The sequence below is a fragment of the Polyodon spathula genome, chromosome 2 (assembly GCF_017654505.1).
Source record: "Polyodon spathula isolate WHYD16114869_AA chromosome 2, ASM1765450v1, whole genome shotgun sequence".
NCBI classification, from domain to species: domain Eukaryota; kingdom Metazoa; phylum Chordata; class Actinopteri; order Acipenseriformes; family Polyodontidae; genus Polyodon; species Polyodon spathula.
The window spans coordinates 2,336,915-2,360,920 of record NC_054535.1 but is presented as its reverse complement, the minus strand read 5'-3'; the positions used below and the strand labels follow the sequence as shown (position 1 = coordinate 2,360,920).

At 39.1% G+C, this 24,006-nt stretch overlaps 1 protein-coding gene across 1 annotated transcript in view; it reads right to left on the bottom strand.

The window, feature by feature from the left end:
• Window positions 1–24,006, bottom strand: part of LOC121329057 (PR domain zinc finger protein 5-like) — a 90,052-nt gene that overhangs the window by 46,777 nt on the left and 19,269 nt on the right. The window contains exons 6-10 of the mRNA XM_041274345.1: window positions 15,919–16,014; window positions 15,646–15,767; window positions 12,423–12,502; window positions 5,031–5,115; window positions 1,366–1,523 (exon numbers count right to left, since the gene is read on the bottom strand). Coding sequence (XP_041130279.1) covers window positions 1,366–1,523; window positions 5,031–5,115; window positions 12,423–12,502; window positions 15,646–15,767; window positions 15,919–16,014 — 541 coding nt within the window. The remainder of the gene's footprint in view (window positions 1–1,365; window positions 1,524–5,030; window positions 5,116–12,422; window positions 12,503–15,645; window positions 15,768–15,918; window positions 16,015–24,006) is intronic.

Genomic DNA, 24,006 nt, shown 5'->3' with positions numbered 1-24,006 from the left:
CTGTAATGCTAGATACCACCTGGCTATGCAGGCATTTCTTTCTTTCATTCTATTGATCCAATGGTGATCAGTAACCAGCATGAATGTGCTGCCTAAGAGATAGTACCTTAAAGTCTCCAAGGCCCATTTAATGGCCAGGCACTCCTTCTCAATTGTACTGTATCGCGTTTCTCGGGGGAACAGTTTCCATCTAATGTAAAGGATTGGATGTTCCTCCCCTCCAGTTCCTTGACATAGTACTGCTCCTAAACCCACATCCAATGCATCTGTTTGCACAATGAAGGGTTTAGTAAAATCAGGGCTCATTAACATGGGTTCAGAACATAGCGCCTTTTTCAATGTCTCAAACTCTACTTGACATTCACCTGTTTCAAACCTTACTTGAAGTAGGAAAGGTTCTTGGAGTCAACAAAATACTTTGGCACCAAAATAAATTAATAAGCCACCCTGTCACATGGCGGATGCTGGTATTTGTTACATATAAAAGATGCTTTTATGAACGCTCCACTGGGCTAACGGAATGCCAACATGGTGAGGTATTTTGGAACCAAAAATTCTAAATTTTTTTTTTTTTTTGAACAAAGATTTTTGGATAGTGAGTGGAAAAAACATTTCCACATGGGAAGAGAAACATTTGAGTGCCAGGATGAACAACTACAGTAGGTCCTGTATACATTCAGTCTCGTGGGATGTTGACTTTCAATCCATGACCACTATAGTGCTCCTGTACCGGCATAGCCTTTTACACAGGAGGTCAGACGGTTCAGTGAGACGGCATAAAATGTGACGACTCTGTAACGGTATAGGCAATTCACACACAGACCAAACTGCCGAATCAGTGCCGGTTCTGAGCCATCATAACTGACTGTGGATGTTACACCATATGGCAAGTAACGTGAACAAAGCCCATTACTAGCAAACACTTTATTTATAGGGATTTTAAATGACATTTAAAAATTAGACCATGTGATTGCTTTATCTGCTCATGAAATATCCTGTAAATCCAGGAATTACAGTACCAGTTTACCTAAAACTATAGCTTTTACCTCTAAAATACATTAGATTAATTTACTGGCATGCTGTTTTGGGTGTAGTTATCTTTCCTAGACCTGTTTATAGGTCTGCAGTATTGAAAGACTTACACACATGTATTAGGTTATTAGTTGATTTATTACACATGATTTAAACATAACTTGTATGATTACCAATAATCTTAACTCTGACAGACTTAAACCACTGGATTATATAATAAATCACCAACATTAAAAAAAAAGACAACAAAAAACTTTAATCTCTTACTCCAATATCCTATTGTAAAGCCCTTGCGTTTGCTAATCTTTTAGAAAGAGCGAATCAGTTTGTTACCTTCTTGTGGTTCTTATAGACATTTCGATGTGCAAACTCCTTTCCACACAGCCAGCACTTGTAGGGCTTGTCTTCACTGTGTATGATCTTGTGAGCCGTTACCTGGTCGAGGCGTTTAAAAGACCTGTTGCAGACTTCACAGGTGTAGGGGCGTTTCTCTGTGGGAAAAAAGGGGGGGGGGGGGGAATACTTCAACAATACAGCAAGGACAGAAGGGAGAGAATATTCTCCTCAGAGAGAATTCTGTAATTAAATCAGAGCAATTAAGTTCAAACCAATTAGATGGGCATTCATTTTTGACTATTAAATCACTTCTTAAAAGAGGAACACTTGTATATCTCGAGAAACTAGCACATTCTCAGCAATCCTCTTTTCTAAATGCAAAACTTAAGATTCATTGCTTTAAAATCAAAAGAGAGTGACTTCAAAGAGGAGTACCAACATCATATAAAGCACTTGAACGTATGCGTGCATATGACTCCTCCAATGTGAGAGTCAGTCTTCAGCGAGTGGAAGCCACAGCGAGTGGGAGAAGTACCGGCGTGGAAAAGTACAGAGCAGTTTAGAAGCAGTAAGGAGGACATTGGGGAAATACAGCAGCAGCTCAAAGTCAAACAGCCGCGTGTGTTTTTCTGATAACAAACAAGCTGAAACTCAGAGCAGCTGATTCAAATTCAGCACCGTTCTGAGACACGGGCGAGGGGAGGAGCCACAGCACAGCAGAACAACGCAGTTAAACGAGGCAGTCTTCCCAGCGACAGCGAGTGGAAGCGACAGCGAGTGGGAGAAGTACAGGCGTGGAAAAGTACAGAGCAGTTTAGAAGCAGTTTGAAAGTAGGCTGACAGCTGCAGAAGAAACAAAACTTTAAAAAAAAACCCACAACATGGTCTTCAAGCCAGTAATCTGTGACACCTGCTTGATGTGGGAAATCCGACAAAACCAAGCGGAGCTAAACCAAGTGTGCGTAAAGTGCCGCGCGATCCAGGATTTGCATAAACTAGTAAGTATGCTAGACATGGAGCTGGAAGAAGTGAGACAGCAACAGGATCTTGAGGAACTGGCACACCCACAATTCATGGAAGTCTGCATCACCCCTAACAGACTGAAAGCCACCAGGGAGATAGAAGGTCAGAACAGCTGGGTTCAGGTAGGCAGAAGCAGGGAAAAAAAGAAACTTCGTCAAACACAACCACCAGAAATCAAAACAACCAACAGATTTGAGTCACTTCAGAATTTTGATGAGCAGAACCAACAACAAGAGAATGAAAGGAACAACATCCAGGACCACATTGACAGTGGTGACCAGACAGCAAAAAGAAGGGAGGTCATGACTGTTGGGGACTCCATATTGAGAAACACAGCAAGTTCGATTTGCAGTTTGGACCCCCTTACTACAACAGTGTGCTGCCTTCCGGGAGCCTTGGTCAAGCACATCACTGAGAACGTGGACAGGCTTCTAGAACGAACAGGAGATGACCCGGTAGTAGTCGTCCACATTGGTACAAACAACACTGGAAGAGACAGACCAAAATCCCTGCAAAACAAATTCAGAGAGCTAGGAAGGAAATTAAAAGAGAAAACCAAAACTGTGGTATTTTCTGGTATACTACCCGCACCTTGCAAAGGACCATATGGACAGCTGGAAATAATTAATCAAAACGCATGGCTGAAGTGGTGGTGCACACAGGAAGGCTTCACCTATCTTGATCATTGGACCACATTCTACAACGAGGACTATCTGTATAGACGGGACAGACTGCACTTAAATAACAAGGGAACCAGTCTACTTGGAGAAAAGATCCTCGAGCAGGTTCAGAAGCATTTAAACTAGAAAGGAAGGGGGGAAAAATCAACAAAAAAACAGAAGGGAGACCGCATCAAAACAAGAACAACAACTCAGGTAAGACAACCATTAAATGTATTTATCTAAATGCTAGAAGTATCAGAAACAAAATTCTAGAACTTGAAGCTACTGCACTAACAAGTAACTGTGATGTGATAGGTGTTACAGAAACTTGGTTGTCTGAGAGTGATGGGGACAAATATAATATTTGTGGGTATACACTGTATAGGAAAGACAGGCAGGACAGAAGAGGAGGAGGGGTAGCGCTATACATAAGAAACAGTCTTGAAGCCCAGGTGTTAAACCTGGACAAAGAAAATAAAGCCGAATCAATATGGGTCAGAATAACGGACAAAAATTCAAAGGGCATAATAATAGGAGCATGCTATAGACCGCCAGATTCAGATGGTGAGCAAAATAATCTGTTATACAATGACATTAGAAATGCGTGTAGCAAAGGAGAAGCCATACTAATGGTGGATTTCAACTTCCCCATAAAATGGGAAAACCCTGGGTAGCACGAAGGATGAAATTGAAATGGTGGAAATGACAAATGACTAATTGCAAAGCATATGACATGGTTTATTTAGATTTCCAGAAAGCTTTTGACAATGTCCCGCACAAAAGATTAATTCTCAAACTGAACGCAGTTGGGATTCAAGGAAACACATGTACATGGATTAGGGAGTGGTTAACATGTAGAAAACAGAAAGTACTGATTAGAGGAAAAACCTCAGAATGGAGTGTGGTAACCAGTGGTGTACCACAGGGATCAGTATTAGGTCCTCTGCTATTCCTAATCTACAATAATGATTTAGATTCTGTTATAGTAAGCGAACTTGTTAAATTTGCAGACGACACAAAAATAGGAGGAGTAGCAAACACTGTTGTAGCACCAAAGGTCATTCAAAATGATCTAGACAAGATTCAGAACGGGTCAGACACATGGCAAATGACATTTAATAGAGAAAAGTGTAAGGTACTGCATGCAGGAAATAAAAATGTGCATTATAAATATCATATGGGAGATACTGAAATTGGAGAAGGAATCTATGAAAAAGACCTAGGAGTTTTTGTTGACTCAGAAATGTCTTCATCTAGACAATGTGGGGAAGCTATAAAAAAGGCTAACAAGATGCTCGGATACATTGTGAAAAGTGTCGAATTTAAATCAAGGGAAGTAATGTTAAAACTGTACAATGCACTAGTAAGACCTCATCTTGAATATTGTGTGCAGTTCTGGTCACCTCGCTATAAAAAAGATATTGCTGCTCTAGAAACAGTGCAAAGAAGAGCGACCAGAATTATTCCGGGCTTAAAAGGCATGTCATATGCAGACAGGCTAAAAGAATTGAATCTGTTCAGTCTTGAACAAAGAAGACTACGTGGCGACCTAATTCAAGCATTCAAAATTCTAAAAGGTATTGACAGTGTCGACCCAAGGGACTTTTTCAGCCTGAAAAAAGAAACAAGGACCAGGGGCACAAATGGAGATTAGACAAAGGGGCATTCAGAACAGAAAATAGGAGGCACTTTTTTACACAGAGAATTGTGAGGGTCTGGAATCAACTCCCCAGTAATGTTGTTGAAGCTGACACCCTGGGATCCTTCAAGAAGTTGCTTGATGAGATTCTGGGATCAATAAGCTACTAACAAACAAACGAGCAAGATGGGCCGAATGGCCTCCTCTCGTTTGTAAACTTTCTTATGTTTTTATGTTCTTATATTACAAATCTATCCAGAACATGCCATTCCTTCCAAAGTGTTTCCTTGTGCTGTGTGGGAGACTCTTTTACAACAGACACAACCTTGCCCCCTTACCTGAATGGGTAATCATGTGTCGTTTAAGCTGGTTAGTTGAAATGAATTTCTTGTCACACTCTGGACAGTCAAAGACTTCGTGGACCTGCAAAATTGCAGATAAATGGTGACAATTACACAGACACATAGTGCTTCCTTGTGGGAAACTTTGATGATATCCCAGCCTGCAGCTAACATTCACAATAGCAAGGAAATAATCTTTAAGAATATGAAATTACACCTGAAAGAAAAAAAATCTGGAGAAGGGAATAAAGCATATTAACATGACTGTGTAGTAGGAAAGATATCTCTTATGTGCAATATTTGAACAGCTCATAAAAAGGAAATAAACAATATATATTATTAAAATGTTATTACGAATATTGCAGGTTTTGAAAAAATGTTTGCAAATGATATTCTGTTGTAAATTATCTGCAGAATAATGCAATTTTCAGTAATGTAAATTAAATAAAATTTTTCCTAAAGGGCAATATAAAAGCAGACATTTACCAATTGAGTCAATCTAAGCAATTTAATCACAGGCACTGGTGGCTAACAGAACACCCCTTGGGTCTCTAAGATGGAGTTAGCTGCCAGGCACAATATGAACCAATAAATAAATTTAGTACTTCTCATGATGCATGTGCATCACCACATGAAATGAATCGAATAAGTAAGAGAAAAGCAATAGGCAAGTGTATGTTAATAAACTATAATAATAAAGTAAGAGACAAACTAACATTAATAAGCTGTCAAACTAAATTAACACAGCACCCCTCCACACGTTAAAAATGCAGCGACGGCTCTAGAATAAATTGTGAATACCTGTACAGGAGCAATACTCAAGACATACACAACACTATTTAACAGAACGGTGAAGCAACTCACCACAACGGGAAACACAAATTGCTTGGTGACTTATGTCTGATTCAGGTTTTATTCAGGAGCTCGAACAATTTCCAACTTTTTGTAGCAAGAGAAAACAGCGTCGCTTTTCGCAGTTTGTTTACATTCCATTTGGTAGCAACGAGGTGCACTCGTGGAAATTAGAATGCAAAAACGAGTCAATGATATGATGGCGGTTCTTGAAAGATTGAATAAACCAATCACAGTGCATTAAGACACTCTCGATGACAAGTCACTTTAGAAAAGACTGAATAAACCATTTTAATTTAAGTTTGATGACGATGAATTATCAGGTTCCAAAACAGTCCTTTATCAGTTGTGAATGAATCACTATCAATGCCAAGAAGGTGTCTTTTAAGCAAAGTTACTGTTCCTTAAGGCGGAGAATTTACAATGGGAAATATCTGTTTCACCACAAGGGTGTTCTCTCAGGAAGTGTTCCTATACATGGAGACTACTGTATATACATAACTCTGTGTTAGGTGAATGACATTTTTTAAGTTACAGTTACACAACAAAATACTAATGAAGTCAAGAAACATGCTACTGCTTTCTTGCCTACCCTTCTTGTAGTTTAATTATCGATGTGATCGACAGGGAATGTGCTGTGCAGTGGGTTAATGAACCAGCCTCTTCGAGTTGGCAAAAGGCAAACCAATGTGGTGTGGAAATAAAAAAAAAACACTACACAATTTTACAGAACTGGCACCTTGACTAAACAAGAAAGCAGAGCTCACATTGCCACCCCCTCAGTATCAGAGAGCTTGCTTCACCCTGTTAGTACTCCTCTCTCGAGTCTGGTCGTGGACAGTTCCGGTGTGATATACTGAATGTATTTGCATGTATTCACCGGTGAAATCTTCACTGTACTACAATAAACATTTCCAGCAGAAGAGTGAAGCACCTCTTTATTTGTAGCAGTAAAGCAGGATTCATTAGGGTTGTACAAATAGGATACCAAGATTACAAAAAAAGCACAGAATTCAGGAACAGATTTCAGACAAGATCAATACAATCTGAATAGGATTTCCCCGTTAATAAAAAAACAATGCAAGGAATCACAGCTTTCTTTCTTGTGAGCAAAGCCAATGATATCACACATGTTAAAACATTTTTTTTTTTTTTAATCATTCAGGCAGTTACACAATTTAATGCAACTATCTGACCTTTATTTTCAATAAAGAACAGCACCTGAAGCACAGAAACATGTGTTTATTGTAAAACTCTTTCAAAATGTAAATCTGATGCCAAGAAGAGTTTTGACCCAGCATCATAACTCACATTGAACAAATAAATCACTCAATGCTGCCTGTTTTGAAAGAAAACTATGTTTTGTTTTTTTCCTTCAATCTGATTGGCAGCAATCTGGCTCTTACTCTTAGTTATTTACCTGTGAATGTTTACAGGCCTCTTCCAAAAAATCAGACTCAAAACCAAATATACATTTGTCAGGTTTATTGGAGAAGGGCACATCAGTGTCTGCTTGCAAGGCTTATGTGAAATAAATCAATTTTACAAAGTGTATAAATGTTATTGAAGGCTGGTTTAGAAAGCTGTTTCAAATCTGTTGTCTTGGTTGAAAGTCGAAAAAATGCCATTAAAGCAGTTTAATTATTTAATTAGGATTTTAATGCCTTAATTTCAGAGGTGATTTCAGATTTCTGACAGCAATCTGGATGAATTCGATGTCTTTAAAAGACCTCTTACTGTTCTAGTAATTGATATCTGTCAGTGTGTGTGTGTGTGTGTGTGTGTGTGTGTATGTGTGTGTATATATATATATATATATATATATATATATATATATATATATATATATATATATATATATAAAAAATGGGGAATGTGGTCTTTTTAAATTAATATTATTTTAGTAAACGTACCACGTTTTCACAGAAGAGCCGTTCTTTCGGGTCACTGTCAGTCACGTTCCTGAAACACAAGCCAGCTGAGCTGCGTTTCCATCGTCGGCTGTTTAATCTACCACTACAGCTCCATACTTGGCTTCCTGTGCTTCTGCGTTTATTCCTTCGGAATCTTGTTAGAGGTACCCGAGAATACTGTGGCTATTGACAAGCGATTGCTTAACATGCTGTCATAGTCAGAAATCAGAGAAAGCCATTCCACATAATTACCTCTATTTGAATCAATCAAGCATTTAACACTAGAACCGCCATGCAGGTCACTGTGACCCATTTTGCACTTAAAATGTTAATTACTCTTCCGATGCAAGTCATATGTGTATGTCCGTTTTTGATTTTTCCTAAATATATGAATTAAATATCCTGACCGTTTGATAGCCAGAATAGCAAAAATTATAAAGTTATAAACAGTTCTACCTAGAACCACCACGCGGGTCAATGTGACCCATGCGTTACAATACATGTCTTTTTTTAACATATAGTGTAAGATATTCTATTTTTGTAAATGCAGCAAACAAGACACGCCCCCTCCTAGCACAAGTGTTTTTTTTTTATTTATTTTTTTTATTTCAAGCCTTTGTTTGTAGACTGACTACGAGACAGAGATTGCTATGATAGTGGATTTGTCTAGATGCCAACTCAGTAAAAGCCTAGTTGCTTATTTTTCAATGTACCTGGGAGACAACAATCCTTTGTTTTGTTCCACAAATGCAACTGGGAATATATCAGAAGGAAATAGTTCATCTTGAAAGTAGTCATTTTGATTGTAATACAGCAATGTGCATAGCAAACTGAAATGACAGGTAGGATAACAACTTATGTGCCTAATATGAAATGTAATTTAAGTATTCTTCTTTCATATTACTTTTAGAAAAAAAACATTTCGATTTTACAGGTTTGTATGTACCAGTTTACATTTGTTTACACAATAGTGTTCAATGGAACTGCGTCTGTGTTTACATCACAGCTCCTGGATGCAGGCACAGTCAGCTGGCAGACGCGTACGCTCCTCCATAGAGTACACCTGAAGTAGTGTTATATTTTATTTTATGTAGTATTAGAAACAATGATTTCTGTTTTATAGTTTTGTGTTTACACCTGTACACAGGTATATGTACATACCCGTATCTTTTGAAATGTGCATTTAATTATATTTTTTCACTGTTTGTAGTCTGTATATGCGCTCATAAAAACGTTATGTTTAATTTTCCATTTAAATACGGTGTTTCTGCAATGCAAATGTTAGATATGATGCTCATGAATAAACCTTTTCAGTTGTATCCGATAGCATGTCTTTCATTTTCATAACGAAGCAGCCTAAAACTGTGTGGGTCAAAGTGACCCGTGTGGCGTAAATCCGGCGGTTCTAGTGTTAAGAACCTTACGATTTTTTCTTACTTGCTCGTTGTGATGTATTGTATCCCTATGATTCTGCTCATCCAGCTGAACATCACTCTGGGTTTGTCCAAAAGTTTTGAGTGTAACAGTGGCTCGCAAGTGACTTTGAGAAGGTTCATTTTTTTGTGCTGACTTCAATAGACATCCTAGATTGCTGTAGTCGGTGCTGTTCCATATCGCCTTTTCTATTTTTTTTTTTTTATTATTTTATAAATTTAGGAGTCGGCAATTGATTTTACCACATTTTTCTCCCAATTTGAAATGGCCAATTGTATTTAGTCTCAGCTCCCTGTTACCACCCACTCAGGAAAAGCGAAGAAGAACACACGCTGTCCTTCGAAACATGTGCTATCAGCTGACCGCTTCTTCTCATTCTGCAGGCCTACCATGCAGCCAACCCAGAGCTACAGCGTTGGAGGACAGCATAGCTCTGGGCAGCTTACTCTCTCTACTCTCTCTCCTCTCTCTACTCCTGTTCTCCACCACCGAACACCCAACCCCGAGCGAGTGAAACACTGCATCTTTTATGCAGCTGTACCTAGACTCGATTGCTAATCAATCATTCAATTGGAATCTCGGTACATCTGCACGTGAACTAATCTGTGCTTTTATCAACTGGAGTTATGATTTTCTTCTCTTCTGTTGCTTCACAAGCTCTACAATGTCATCTACTTCCAGCTTGAGTTTTCCCTTTATGCATCCTTCACCTTGAAATATATCTGCATACTCCTGTCGGATTGATTCCATGCTCCATGTCTCTGCTGCAGATGGACTTATCAATTGCCAGAATGTTCTGGTGCTGTACTTTTATTAACTCCATCGCATGTATGGCTTTACTACCTAGTAATGGTCTGTGCACATTATTGTTGACAACAATGAATTCCAGCCTATATGCCTTTTTGTTGCATGGATTTCTTAACTTAAGTTTGCATTTTCCAATAGGATTCACTGTGCTTTTATTATACATTACTATCACTTGTTTGCAGTTTTCTAGGTGGACATCTTTTGTTAGGACGTTCTCTGGAATTACATTGCAACTAGCACCACAATCAAGCTAAAATCTGACTGGTTGTTTTTTTAGTAACATCGTTGCAAACAGTGCTGCATGAGGCTGTAGTGTTGACTCCTGTACTGCACTGATGCTCTCTGATTCTGGCTCTAAGCTGGCTCATAGAATAAATCCTCTCCACTGTCTGAATCAGTTCTCCAATGCTGACACTTTTTGCTTTCTACTGTTGCTGCTGCTTCTACATTTGGTAATAAATTGGTTCAATTTGCCACACCCCTTGCATATGCTGAGCATTTTTCTTTTTTCCGCTCATGTCTCCTTCCACATAGTTGCATTGTATTAAATTAGCACCATTTGGTATTAGTCTTTTTTGTCTCTGTATTTCTCTTTGTGTTACTGCATGTATCTGTATAGACCTATGCTCTTCAACTGTTTTTGTTTTCTTTTGATAATTCTGTAGGCACTTGTCTATACTTCGATCAATTTCACTTAGTGGGTGTTCTCTTAAGTGTGAGTCTCGGGTTCCACAAACAATCCTGTCTCTTATGACGGAGTCTGTAATATTTTCAAAATTACAGGTGGCTGCCATTGTCCTTAGTTCTGTGACATATTTGTCAAAACTTTCATCCGGGCCTTGGTTGCATGTAAAGAAATTGTATCTCTCTACTGTCTCATTTTTCTTCAGGTCACAGTAATTATCTAGTGCAGCAATTACTTGTAATTTACTTGTAAAATTCAGTGTTTTCTCCAATCAAGTAGTACAATAATTTCACTTTCAACACATCATCCTTATGCCCCATTCACGTCAAGCTATTCCATCTCCTCCACGCTAGCGATAAATAACACTGTGTAACAAATTTTATTTTTATTTTTTTTGTTCCTGGGTAGTAAGTGTTATTTCCTAATTGCTTATGCCTCAAAAGTATAGAAAATGGCTATTATTCCCCACAAACTTTGCTTTTGTGACCAGGACAGTGATATTTCGAAATATCACTATTTCCAATGGGAAAACAGGCAAATGTGTGTCTTTTCGTTCACATAAAGTCAGAAAAAAACAACATATGAATCCAAATTAACATGTATTTATACTAAAGTAATACAAAAATGACTACAAAAGATTTAGAAGAGAGTAGTTTTTCGAGATTTACGATTATACTGTAAATACAGTATAATCGTAAATCTCAAAAAACTATTCACTTCTAAATCTTTTGTAGTCATTCACAAAAGCAAAGTTTGTGGGGAATAATAGCCATTTTCTATACTTTTGAGGCATAAGCAATTAGGAAATAACACTTACTACCCAGGAACAAAAATTGTGTTACATAGTGTAATTATCATCAAAGTCTACTTTTCCTGGGGGTATGAGTGTGTGTTCCATCTTATTAACAATGCATTAACAGATTTTCCTCTTCTTACTGTACACAATATCTAGGATGGCAATGTATTGATGTACTCATGGTTAACTTCAGTCCTTCCCTTTCCACAAACGTCTGCGAGGATTATTTCAGGGTTCGTGAAAGTGTACCACTGCCACCATGTTTGAAGCTTGCAAAGTTCCCTTGCATAATAAGTTCACAAACACTCAACTTCAAATTGAGTACTCTTTATTTTGTACAGTTCTCTTATCCCAGACTGCTCTCTCACTATTCATGTGCTCCTGCAGTCTGTGCCCCCTCTTCACAGGAGAACACTAGTACAAGCAATAGGTTCTGCACATATTGCAACCGTGGCTTCCTACTGAATAAGACTGTAAAAACCAGGGCAGTATGTTCATTACAAAATGCCAAAAAGTCCAAATGCCTAACCCAAGAAGCCTTCGTCCCATCCATCACACATTTCTCAGACATTTTAACGATGTGTTTTTGTTTTAGGTTTCTCAGTTACAAAGCTGGACATCACACTAAAAGCAGTTTAAAAAAGCAGGAGTTAAAACATTTGTATTTTTTTTCAAGCTGTCAAACATTTTGCATGAAAGGTGAATGCCAAATCTCAAACAAACCAATTCAATTTAAGAAAGAAACATTGAGTAACCTGTCATTCCAGAACGAGTGTGCAATCCCTTTTCTCTTTTAAATCAGATATCAAAGGGAAACCGTATATCTTTTTTAGTAACTGTCTATGACCTTTTGACTTCGGCGCAAACAGAGCATATCAAGAGGCGGCCCCTATCCAACTGACCTTTCGATGCTCCTGCAGGGTCCCAGATGAAGAGCACTTCTTATTGCAAACGGAGCACATCAGCTTCTTGCGAGCATTTCCTACAAGAGAAACAAAATATCATCAACATTTGACCGAGAAGAGCATTAGCGACACCCAAATGCTTCCAGTGGGTGAGCGGTTTTACAGTTTCTCAGTGGGTTCTGATAGGATACCGCATGACAAATTAAAGAATAGGACAGAAAGGTCTTTCCATTACCAAGCACCCTACAACATGCAACTGCAACAAAAAAGACCCCACTTAGTTACAACCACAATTGTGTTTGCAAACCTGTGAGCAGTTAAAAAAAGAGGACTGATTCTTTTCATATCAGTTGCCATTGTGAGATGTTACCCAGGCAAATGTAAGAAGAAAAAGAAAAGTGATACGGAATGGATTTGATTTGTTGTGAAACATTAATGTACCCCTTCTTATAGGCCATGTGTTTCAATTTAGTCAAATTAAACCATTGATGAATACTTAAAGTGTCTGGGGAATGCAGTCAACCAAGGCAAGAATGGAAACTCAATTTTCCATTTCTGTGCGAAATAAAAATGGAAAGTACTAGAACCCTGTAGAAGTGTCATTTTTTTTTTAAAGTGCAATTATAACAGCTTGTAAAACACTGCTTTAATAGGCTACATGTTGTTAATAAATCTATATATTCATTGCAAAAATAAACTGTTTGTGAATTTCTATTATAATTCCATTAAACACCAAGATGGCACATGGAAATGTGTAACTGAAAAAAAAAGTGTCAATTAAATTAATTTAGGACAGATCATTGTAAAAGCTAGTAATATTAACCATTGGAGAAATATTAACCATTATTAGACATTTGATAATGTGGAAGACTTTCAGGCATGCAAGCACATTCAAGTTAACATAGCATCTCCTTAAGAATTGGTGTTGACATTGTAGTGCAGTGATTCACAACAGAACCAGGCATGAAAAATTGTATGGTAGGTCAAATGTCAATTATCAGGTGTATTTCTTTTCCATTTTCCAAAAGTGACAGAGCATTTAATTATGTGAGTCTATATCCAATGACTTAAAGTTCATGTTAACAGACTATAAAACACGGCACTATTACTGTAGACCTGCCTTCATTATTTATATCCAAAATGTCCACCAGACCAGTGGATGTTTCAAATCCTCTTTTTAAATTGTATGCTGTTAAAAAAGCGAGGGGAAAAAAAGGGAGATGGTGAAAGATGCTTATTTAAAATGAGCAGTGAAGCATGAATGGAAGATCAACACAACCAATAAATATAACTCAGCATGAAACTGTAGAGGCCTGTAGCAACAGCTGTAATCATCAACAAATTCATTTAGGAAGACGCTTTGCTCGCAGTACACTGGCTACTGTTCAAATGTGTAGCAGAGAAGAAACAAAAGCAATACAAAACAATAGTGTAGATCTCAAACATCCTCGTAGTTGTTTGACACCAATCACACAATGTTTATTTGTAATCATGTTTATTTCAGACTCATGACATGCATATATAGATACATGTATACAGATTAAAAATGGTACCTGATGTATCGCTTAAGTTGCTGCTCAGCTCTGTCTAGCTGGGAAAGCAGCTCTTTCACATTATACCTCTGTCACGCACACATTTAAAACTGGATACAATTAGTAACTCACTGTAAAGGAAATGCAATATCTCTAAAGGGCTACCTTTACAAACAGTCTTGATGTAAAAAATAAATCATCAATACACTTACAAAACCAGTGGGATCAATTATCAATTTCCAAGGACTTTTTAATTCTTAAATAATAAAGAAAACTAGTTATAAGTGTCTCGGAATGAAGCAATTTAGATACGTTATCATTCTGGGCATGGAACAGAGTTATAGCAATCTGGCATAATGAGGTTCTTATGCTTTGGTTAAATGCTTGCACACCTGTACTGTCTTCCTCCTTTGCAGATTAACTGGCTCTCTGATACAGGATCTTGTTTTTTAAAAAACATAATAAATACCCTCTTTTAAAGTTTTATGAAAATGTTATTTCTATGTTCCTGTAAGGACTTCAAACATTTACTTATACATTAAAAATTACCACTCAATATAATCTTTGACTTTTATAATAATTTTGAAGTATAATTTTACTTCAGGACTCTCATGCAGCAGTATCTAGGAATTTTCTCCTGTATGCAATAACCCAAACTACCGACTGTAACCTACAACTGGAACATGAGTTGGCCTAATGGGATTACTTGCATAAAAGCTACTCTGATCTGTAGTGTTAAAGTAACAGGCTTTACAATTGATAGTGATAAGAATAAGGAAGTCTCGGAGGGGCCACTAGGCAGGGTCTGCACATGGCACACCATCTGAGCCAAACATCTGGGGGAGAATAACCCACACCATTAGGACTTGCTGGAATGGAATGCTCTTTGTTATGTTTTAATACTTCCTTCAATTACTTGGGTGAGCTGCAAGTTCCATTTTATCATCACATAGCTACTTGCATGTAAAATGTAATTCCGTTAAGGTACTATGCTACTAGCTGTGGAAATACACACTGCATATAATATAATAAAGTGAAATTCAATCTTTTATGAGATATAAGAATGTTTAAAGGCTCTCTGAAGCAAAAATATGAAAGTAAATATGAAGGGTGTAAAGTATACAGTTTATGAAGGGAATACTAGTTTAATTTTGAATGTGTTTTGCTGTACATTAGGATAATGAGAAATATTAAGCATTAACTAATACCAAAACAGCTGTTTCACAACTTACAGTAAAGATGCAACAATAAAGAAAGCTTTCTAAAAAATAACTGGTTTGCTTCCTACATACACCTTTTCACAGTTCTATGGTAGCCTTCAATCACATTTTCCAGGAGGAGTGGTGGGTATACTGTTTTGATCACCACAAGAGTGGAGGTTTGAAGCATGTCCCTGTGTCACGTACAATTGAATGAATAGCTCTGTAGAACAAGGACACTCTCAGGGTCATGAAGTGCTACTGTATGTTCAAATTAAACTGCTGCACAACCATTTGGAATTTTCTAAAAGTTAAATAATGTCATTTAAAACTCTTTTTTTCATCCTGGGGTATGTATCGATTCATCTGAAATCTTTCTTGCACTCAATAAAATGTAACAAACATGTAAAACAAGACCATTTGCAAGCATGTCATGTCTGCTCATGACTTCATTGAACACAGACAAGTAACCGTTTTTTATTTTCTTACCTATATGGCCGTTCTCTTTGTGTTTCTTCAGAGCGTCCTTGCTCTTGAATCTCTTTCCACAGCTAACAGCTTTACAAATAAGCCTGGCATCGCCTTTGCAGGCTTCCTTGTGCTGTTCGAAACTATAAAAGACAACCAAAGAGAAGAGATTAACCCTTATGTCTACTCAAACTGAGATGAGTTCAGATGCTTGTGTTAGTTAGGCTGCAGGAAGCTAGGCTTGTAAGCAGTCATGAAAAAAAAAGGCAGCCCACAAAAGCTTCTCAGATAAACCTGGACTCGGAGCTGAAGGAGGTGCTGCAGAGGGAGCACTGGAACAATCTTGAAGAAGTGTCTACTGGGCTGGCATTTTCTTTGCACTGCAGAACACTGTAAAAACACAGAAAATACTGCTTTTAACAAATCTTTATAATATATATATATTATATATATATATATAGATCATATATATATATATATATATATATATATATATATATATTGTAAGGTACCAGGGAGGGGGTTAAAATCCTTCCCTGCTAAAAACCTTGTGAGAATGCACATTTGGGTGTTATGGGGTTTAATTGTGTAATTGTTTTATTGTTTAGTAATCCCCTGCACCTGGTGGTAGTTGTAAATTAGAGCCAGGTGCAGGGTATTTAAGAGAGGCAGCCAGTCTGTTCCAGGCTGCTGTGTGTAGGGAGGCAGAAGGTGTGGTCTGCTTCCAAGCAGTCAAGGTAAAGTGCTGTGTTAAACCTTGTGAGTTGTGTTTGGGTTACAGGTAAACAGCTTAGCTGTCCTGGGTGAGTTAGGTTCCAGACTGTATAGTTAGTGCTCCAAGAAGGAGCTAGGTGTTTGTTTGTTTTAATTTATTTGATTGGTGTTTATTAAAAGTGTGCGTCAGCACTTAAATCAATTCCATTTCTGTGTCCTGGGTCTACTTTGAAAGGGGCAACGAACGTGAAAAGTGAAAGGAGGAGCCGCCGCTCCCAGAGCCGCTCCCAGAGCCCAGAGAGAGGAGGAGCCGCCGCTCCCAGAGCCCAGAGAGGGAGAAGCGGTGAACAAAGAGGAGGAGGTGAGGTGCCCACCTCCATCACCCCAGCGAACCAGTCCGGCACTGCCAGTTGCGGTCCCTTGCCCCTTGCTCCTGGACACCCTGCCGGTCTTCCTAGACCTTCCTGCGCTGGACCTGGAGCCCAGGAGTCTGCAACATTGGCCACAGCTTTTCCCCTGGTTCCCTGCTCCGCTCTTCCCGAGCACCCAGACGTCGCTGGGCTGCTGCCAGACGTCGCTGTTGCTCCCCCTGTTCGCTGCTTCGCTCCCCCTGGGTGATCGGACATCGCTGCACCGGTCCCCAGTGGAAGATCTCTGTCCACTGCTGCATCCTCCTGTTCCCCGGTCGTCACTTCGGTCGGCCCTGTCATCCCGGTGGGGTCCCTTGTCGCCGGTTCATGGTTCCGCCCGTGGAAGAGGGCGGAAATGGACATTTCGGGACTTGAGTGTGGGTGGTTGTGTTTTAGGGGAGGGGGTGGCCTTGGTATGGCCGATCAGTGTTTCACACTTGAGGGGGAGGATGTGTAAGGTAGCAGGGAGGGGGTTAAAATCCTTCCCTGCTAAAAACCTTGTGAGAATGCACATTTGGGTGAATGGGCTAAGGGGTGTTAATTGTTTAATTGTTTAGTTAATCCCCTGCACCTGATGGTAGTTGTAAATTAGAGCCAGGTGCAGGGTATTTAAGAGAGGCAGCCAGTCTGTTCCAGGCTGCTGTGCGTAGGGAGGCAGAAGGTGTGGTCTGCTTCCAAGCAGTCAAGGTAAAGTGCTGTGTTAAACCTTGTGAGTTGTGTTTGGGTTACAGGTAAACAGCTTAGCTGTCCTGGTTGAGTTAGGTTCCAGACTGTATAGTTAGTGCTCCAAGAAGGAGCTAGGTGTTTGTTTTGTTTAATTTATTTGATTGGTGTTTATTAAAAGTGCGTGTCAGCACTTAAATCAATTCCATTTCTGTGTCCTGGGTCTACTTTGAAAGGGGCAACGAACGTGAAAAGTGAAAGGATCGTTTACAATATATAGACACACACACATGGGTTCACGTAACTTTCCTCATTAGGTTTAAAAATAATTTATGATTTGGTACTTGCCAAAATTAGACGGCATCATCCAAGTCACTGTCTAACTCCACCCCCTCCTCCAACAGTTCAAACAATTGGGATGGCAGTGTCAGAGGCCACAACAATAGTTTATGAATTAATTTGGAGTCCGGATTTGCTGGTTATTACAATGTGTAACAAATCATCACACATTCTCTATTTATTTCAACAGCCTACCACCATACAGTGCCTATAGAAAGTCTACACCCCCTTGAACTTTTTTCACATTTTGTTGTGTCAGTGCCTCACAGTTTCATGCTTAAATGAGGATTTTTTTACACTTATCTACACACCATACTCCACACTGTTAAGGGGAGAAAAGTTTTTATTGAGAAAAAAATTACATATTAAAAATACAAAACTGAAAGATCATAATTGGATAGGTCTCCACCCCCCTGAGTTAATACTTGGTGGAAGCACCTTTGGCAGCAATTACAGCTGTGAGTCTGTTGGGATAGATCTCTACCAACTTTACATACCGAGATTTGGCAATACTTGACCATTCTTCTTTACAAAACTGTTCAAGCTCTGTCAAGTTCCTGAGGGTGCGTTGATGGACAGCAATGTTCAAGTCTTCAAGATTTTGATTGGATTTAGTGCTTTGGGTCGTTGTCATGCTGAAACGTGAACTTCCATCCCAGTTTCAGCTTTCTTGCAAAGGGCAGCAGGTTGTCCTCAAGGACTTCTCTGTACTTTGCTCCACTCATTTTCACTTCTATTCTGACAAGTGCCCCAGTCCCTGCCGAAAATGGTTCACAGTAGGGATGGTGTTCTTTGGGTGATGCGCTGTTTTGGGTTTGCGCCAAACATAACACTTTGCATTTAGGCCAAAAAGTTACATTTTAATTTCATCAGACCACAATAATTTTTTTTTCCACATGGCTACAGAATCTCCTGAGTGTTTTTTTCCATACTTCAAATGGGATTCAAGGTGGGCTTTCTTTAGTAATGGATTTCTTCTTGCCACCCTACCATACAGGCCAGATTTGTGGAGTGCTTGGTATATTGTTGTCACATGCACACTCTGACTTGTCTTGGCCATAAAAGCCTGTAGCTCTTGCAAAGTTGCCATTGGCCTCTTGGTAGGCTCTCTGATCAGTCTCCTTCGTGCTCGGTCATCCAGTTTGGAGGGACGGCCTGATCTAGGCAGGGTCTTGGTGGTGCCATACACCTTCCACTTCTTAATAATCGTCTTGACCGTGCTCCAAGGGATATTCAAGGCCTTTGATGTTTTTTATACCCATCCCCTGATCTGTGCTTTATAACAACTACGTCCCGGAGTTCTTTTAAAAGCGCCTTGGTGCTCATGGTTTGAAATGCACTACCCAGCAGAGGAAAACCTACAGGAACTGCTGAATTTATCCTCAAATCATGTGAATCACTACAATTTAACACAGGTAGATGCCACTTAACTTGGTGTGTGATTTACACCTTCCACTTCTTAATAATTGTCTTGACCGTGCTCCAAGGGATATTCATGGCCTTTAATATTTTTTTATACCATTCCCCTGATCTGTGCTTTTCAACAACTTTGTTCCGGAGTTCTTTTGAAAGCGCCTTGGTGCTCACGGTTGAGTCTTTGCTTTGAAATGCACTACCCAGCAGAGGAAAACCTACAGGAACTGTTTAATTTATCCTGAAATCATGTGAATCACTACAATGTAACACAGGTGGAGGCCACTTAACTTAACTACACTTGGAAGTTGTGGGGTAGGGCAAGTAGATAAATTAAAAAAAAAAAATGTAATGCATTTTAATTCTAGGCTATAAGGCAACAAAAGGTGACAATATTGAAAGGGGGTGTAGACTTTCTATAGGCACTGCATATCCCACCCTGGGGATTCAAAAGTAAAAACCAAAACACTTTGTCACTTTAGTGTTGTTGAACACTATGACAGGAATGGTTGAGTGGTGACGTCTACCCAGAAACAGGAACTACAATAGACAGGTAGCATTTGGGTGCAAAGCGCACTGCGGCGCTATTTTTATTTTTAAACAAAAATAAATAAAAAATTTAAAACACAAAAAACACTGCTCACAGAGCGAAATAAAAAGGTTTCACAAAAACAAATCACGAACACCAAAAACTCAATGAAATAAACATGGTGCTGGGGCTTCCAGCACTTGTAGCAGTTGTTTTCAGTTTTACTTTTAGTTTCTCTTTCTCCTCTTCAACACCCTCCCGGAGCCGGGAAAACTGCAGGGTTTTATAGTTGTGACCGAGGGATCAACTATCTAATAATTATATTATCCCCCGGTCACATTTTGCACGGGTTTATTAAGGACTGTTAACTACTCCAAAGCTGATCAGTTACGCGTCCTCAAGAGTTATTTAAAAACACACAAAACAATAACAAATAAACGAAGGATGGCACCTCGCTAGTCCTATATAAAAACACATAAATGATAATAACACAAATACACAATATACACAATACACACAGGGGTGAGGGTGACCTGTTCTAAAATAAACAAACAACATATTTAAACAGCAGGACTTTGCCCTGCCCCCTTTTATATCTGCAGGGCTTTTCCTCCGCCCTGCCACAAACATGGTAGCTTGACGGCCCAACCGTATTGATATAAGAATATAACTAAGGGGGAACAATATATTATTTTAAGTAAAATAGTTAAGTAAATGTATTTTTTTAAACTCACATTTAAATGTAACAGCTTTCAAACATTGACACCTCTCATCTGAGCTCAGTTGGGAAGAGAAGCGTCAGTGAACTTCCTTTATGCCACTCCTCATAACTGCATCCCTCTTCTCTCAATGGACGGCTTAACAGAGATCCCCACTATCACTGGTTGTTTCAAGGGCCCATTAAAAGCAAACGATTGATGTAATGAACTGGTGCTGTTCCGCTTGTCACTCTCCATTTTTTTATAAAAACAAAGCAGCCAATGACAGTGCTAGCAGGGAGGGACTGTTGTTAAATCTGAACCCTCCAGTCTTAAGTGAAATATGGGGACTGGTATTTAATTATGATCAGCTCAGGCACTTGGAGACTGCTGACAGAGCCCAGAGACCCTGAGACTGACCACAAAACCCTGAGTCTCTGGGAGAAATCTAGAGGTTAGGCAGGTACAGTATGGGTCACCTTGCAACCGTGAGCACTCACTGCCTTTATGAAAACTGTTTTCCTGTTAAAAAGGTACTGACAATGCACCTTTGTGTCTTAAAAAAACATATGGAAGTCTGCATTTGTTTTTATTGGTTCGCATGTGTACCAGTTATGTGAACCCTATAGACAGACACACATACGCGCACACTGCATATAACATTCAGTTCCTCTAGATACCTAGGTTTGTAGACTAGCATTACGACCTTCAACCAACGTCTACCAACATCACTTTTATGTCAACATCTTACACCACCATGTAAATGTGCTATAAGTGGCACAAAAGATCACAGTCTGTTCAAAAGAGATAGTGAGCAATCTAGTATAATAGTCCCTATATATACGTTGTCCAGGGCCTTAATCAATTTCACAATGACTTGGCTCATTACAAGTGTTCCATAATCATGTTCAATTTCACACTATTAAAATCATACTATAGTCATTCACAGGTCAGCCATCTGTGCACTGTACTTCTGTTGTTTAGAAATCATACCAGCTTGTTAACAGTTTGCTTGTTTGCATTCCACAAAGATAGACTTAGAGGCACAAGCTCCCCCACACCCCTTATCACACAATAGACATGCCATGCATTTGCTTGTAGCAGTAGTACGCTCTAAACCAACATTTCTCAAATGCGGCCACCAGCAGGATTTTGTGCGGCCACAGCTGCCCCCCCCGTAGCCAACCAGCAACTCCTCTCTCAATCAACATGCATCTTAATCTGCGCCGCTATCCAGCTTTCATTCAGCACACTGCATGCTGCTGCATTCTAATTCCTCATCCTGCTTCTGCTTCTGCTACTGGCCAGCATTAACGTCAGTATCATCATTGAATGTTGATTACTAGTACAACGTGAAAACGGTATTAGGGAGTAACAATCATATTTTATTTAGTAAGGAGAAACTATCTGACTATTCGAATAAACACTGCTGCACATGAATTCAAAGGCAAAAATCCAAGTCTGTATCTGCCATAAATCACATGACAAATATTAAAAATATGAATCACGTTTTGACCTGCACCGATTTACCACCTTGCCAGAATCTGCACGACCATTTCTAAAATGGCAAGTGATGTATTTTTTTTTGTTTGTTTAAAAAAATGCCCCCTTTTCCCCCTTTTTTAAGAGTTTATTTAAGTTAAATTTGACAGTTTTCACATGCATGTGCAGCTTTAAAAAAGGCAAAAGCAATCCTCAGTATTCTGTTACTTATGAAAATGTGTCTTTTGCCACTTTGTTTATTGCAAAGAAACGACAGCCAGGGATTTAAAAATGTATAACATTAACTACTGTGTGACACCCTCTGCTTTATAGTTAATTCAGTGGGTCAAAGTAAGGCCTTCACAACCTATTTACTTGTAATATTAAAATTAATATAACCGCATTGCAAATTGTTATACTTTTGTTAGATTTAGCTGCATGTGACTGGAACAGGAAAGTGAAAGTAGTTTTGTGTTTATTTAAGTTCAGTATGTTAGTAATGTATGTTAACTTGGGTATTGCATTAACTTATATCAATTTACATGATTGATGAACCTATTAAGTTTGGCCTGTTTTCAGAGCAATACAAAATGAAAATCAATAAAACAAAATCTAGCAAAACTCCTCAATTGTGTCTAGTTTATTATTAGAAGGGCTAGGAATTAAGATCCAGTACAGAGCTGAGAGGCGCTGCTGTGTTTTAAAATGAGAAATACTTTTATTACAGAAATAAATGAAACACTGTACAAGTGAATACAGTCAGCACTCGGATATCCGTTACCCAGATACATGTCAGTCGCGTTTTACCACCCTTGTATTAAGAGTAAAATCAATCCCCATTATATATATATATATATATATATATATATATATATATATATATATATATATATATATATATATATATATATACACATACACACACACACACACACACACACACACACACACACACACACATATATACATGCTCTGTAAAAAATTAAGAGACCACTGCAAAATTATCGGTTTCTCTGGTTTTACTATTTATAGGTATGTGTTTGGATAAAATGAACATTTTTGTTTTATTCTATAAACTACTGAAAACATTTCTCCCAAATTCCAAATAAAAATATTGTCATTTAGAGCATTTATTTGCAGAAAATGACCACTGATCAAAATAACAAAAAAGATGCAGTGTTGTCAGACGAATAATGCAAAGAAAATAAGTTCAGATTCATTTTTAAACAACACAATACTAATGTTTTAACAACATTGATGGGGGAATAACCCTGATTTTCAATCACAGCTTTCATGCGTCTTGGCATGCTCTCCACCAGTCTTTCACATTGATGTTGGGTGTCTTTATACCACTCCTGGAGCAAAAATTCAAGCAGCTTGGCTTTGTTTGATGGCTTGTGACCATCCATCTTCCTCTTGATCACATTCCAGAGGTTTTCAATGGGGTTCAGGTCTGGAGATTGGGCTGGCCATGACAGGGTCTTGATCTGGTGGTCCTCCATCCACACCTTGATTGACCTGGCTGTGTGGCATGGAGCATTGTCCTGCTGGAAAAACCAATCCTCAGAGTTGGGGAACATTGTCAGAGCAGAAGGAAGCAAGTTTTCTTCCAGGACAACCTTGTACTTGGCTTGATTCATGCGTCCTTCACAAAGACAAATCTGCCCGATTCCAGCCTTGCTGAAGCACCCCCAGATCATCACCGATCCTCCACCACATTTCACAGTGGGTGCAGCAGGAGACACTGTGGCTTGTAGGCCTCTCCAGGTCTCCGTCTAACCATTAGACGACCAGGTGTTGGGCAAAGCTGAAAATTGGACTCATCAGAGAAGATGACCTTACTCCAGTCCTCTACGGTCCAATCCTTATGGTCTTTTGCAAACCTCAGCCTGGCTCTTCTTTGCTTCTCATTGATGAAGGGCTTTTTTCTAGCTTTGCACGACTTCAGCCCTGCCCCTAGGAGCCTGTTTCGAACCGTCCTCGCCGTGCACTTCACCCCAGCTGCCGTTTGCCATTCTTTTTGTAGGTCACTTGATGTCATCCTACAGTTGCTGAGTGACATTCGAATGAGTTGGCGGTCATCCCGGTCAGTGGAGAGTTGTTTTCGCCCTCTGCCGGTCTGTAGCTTTGTTGT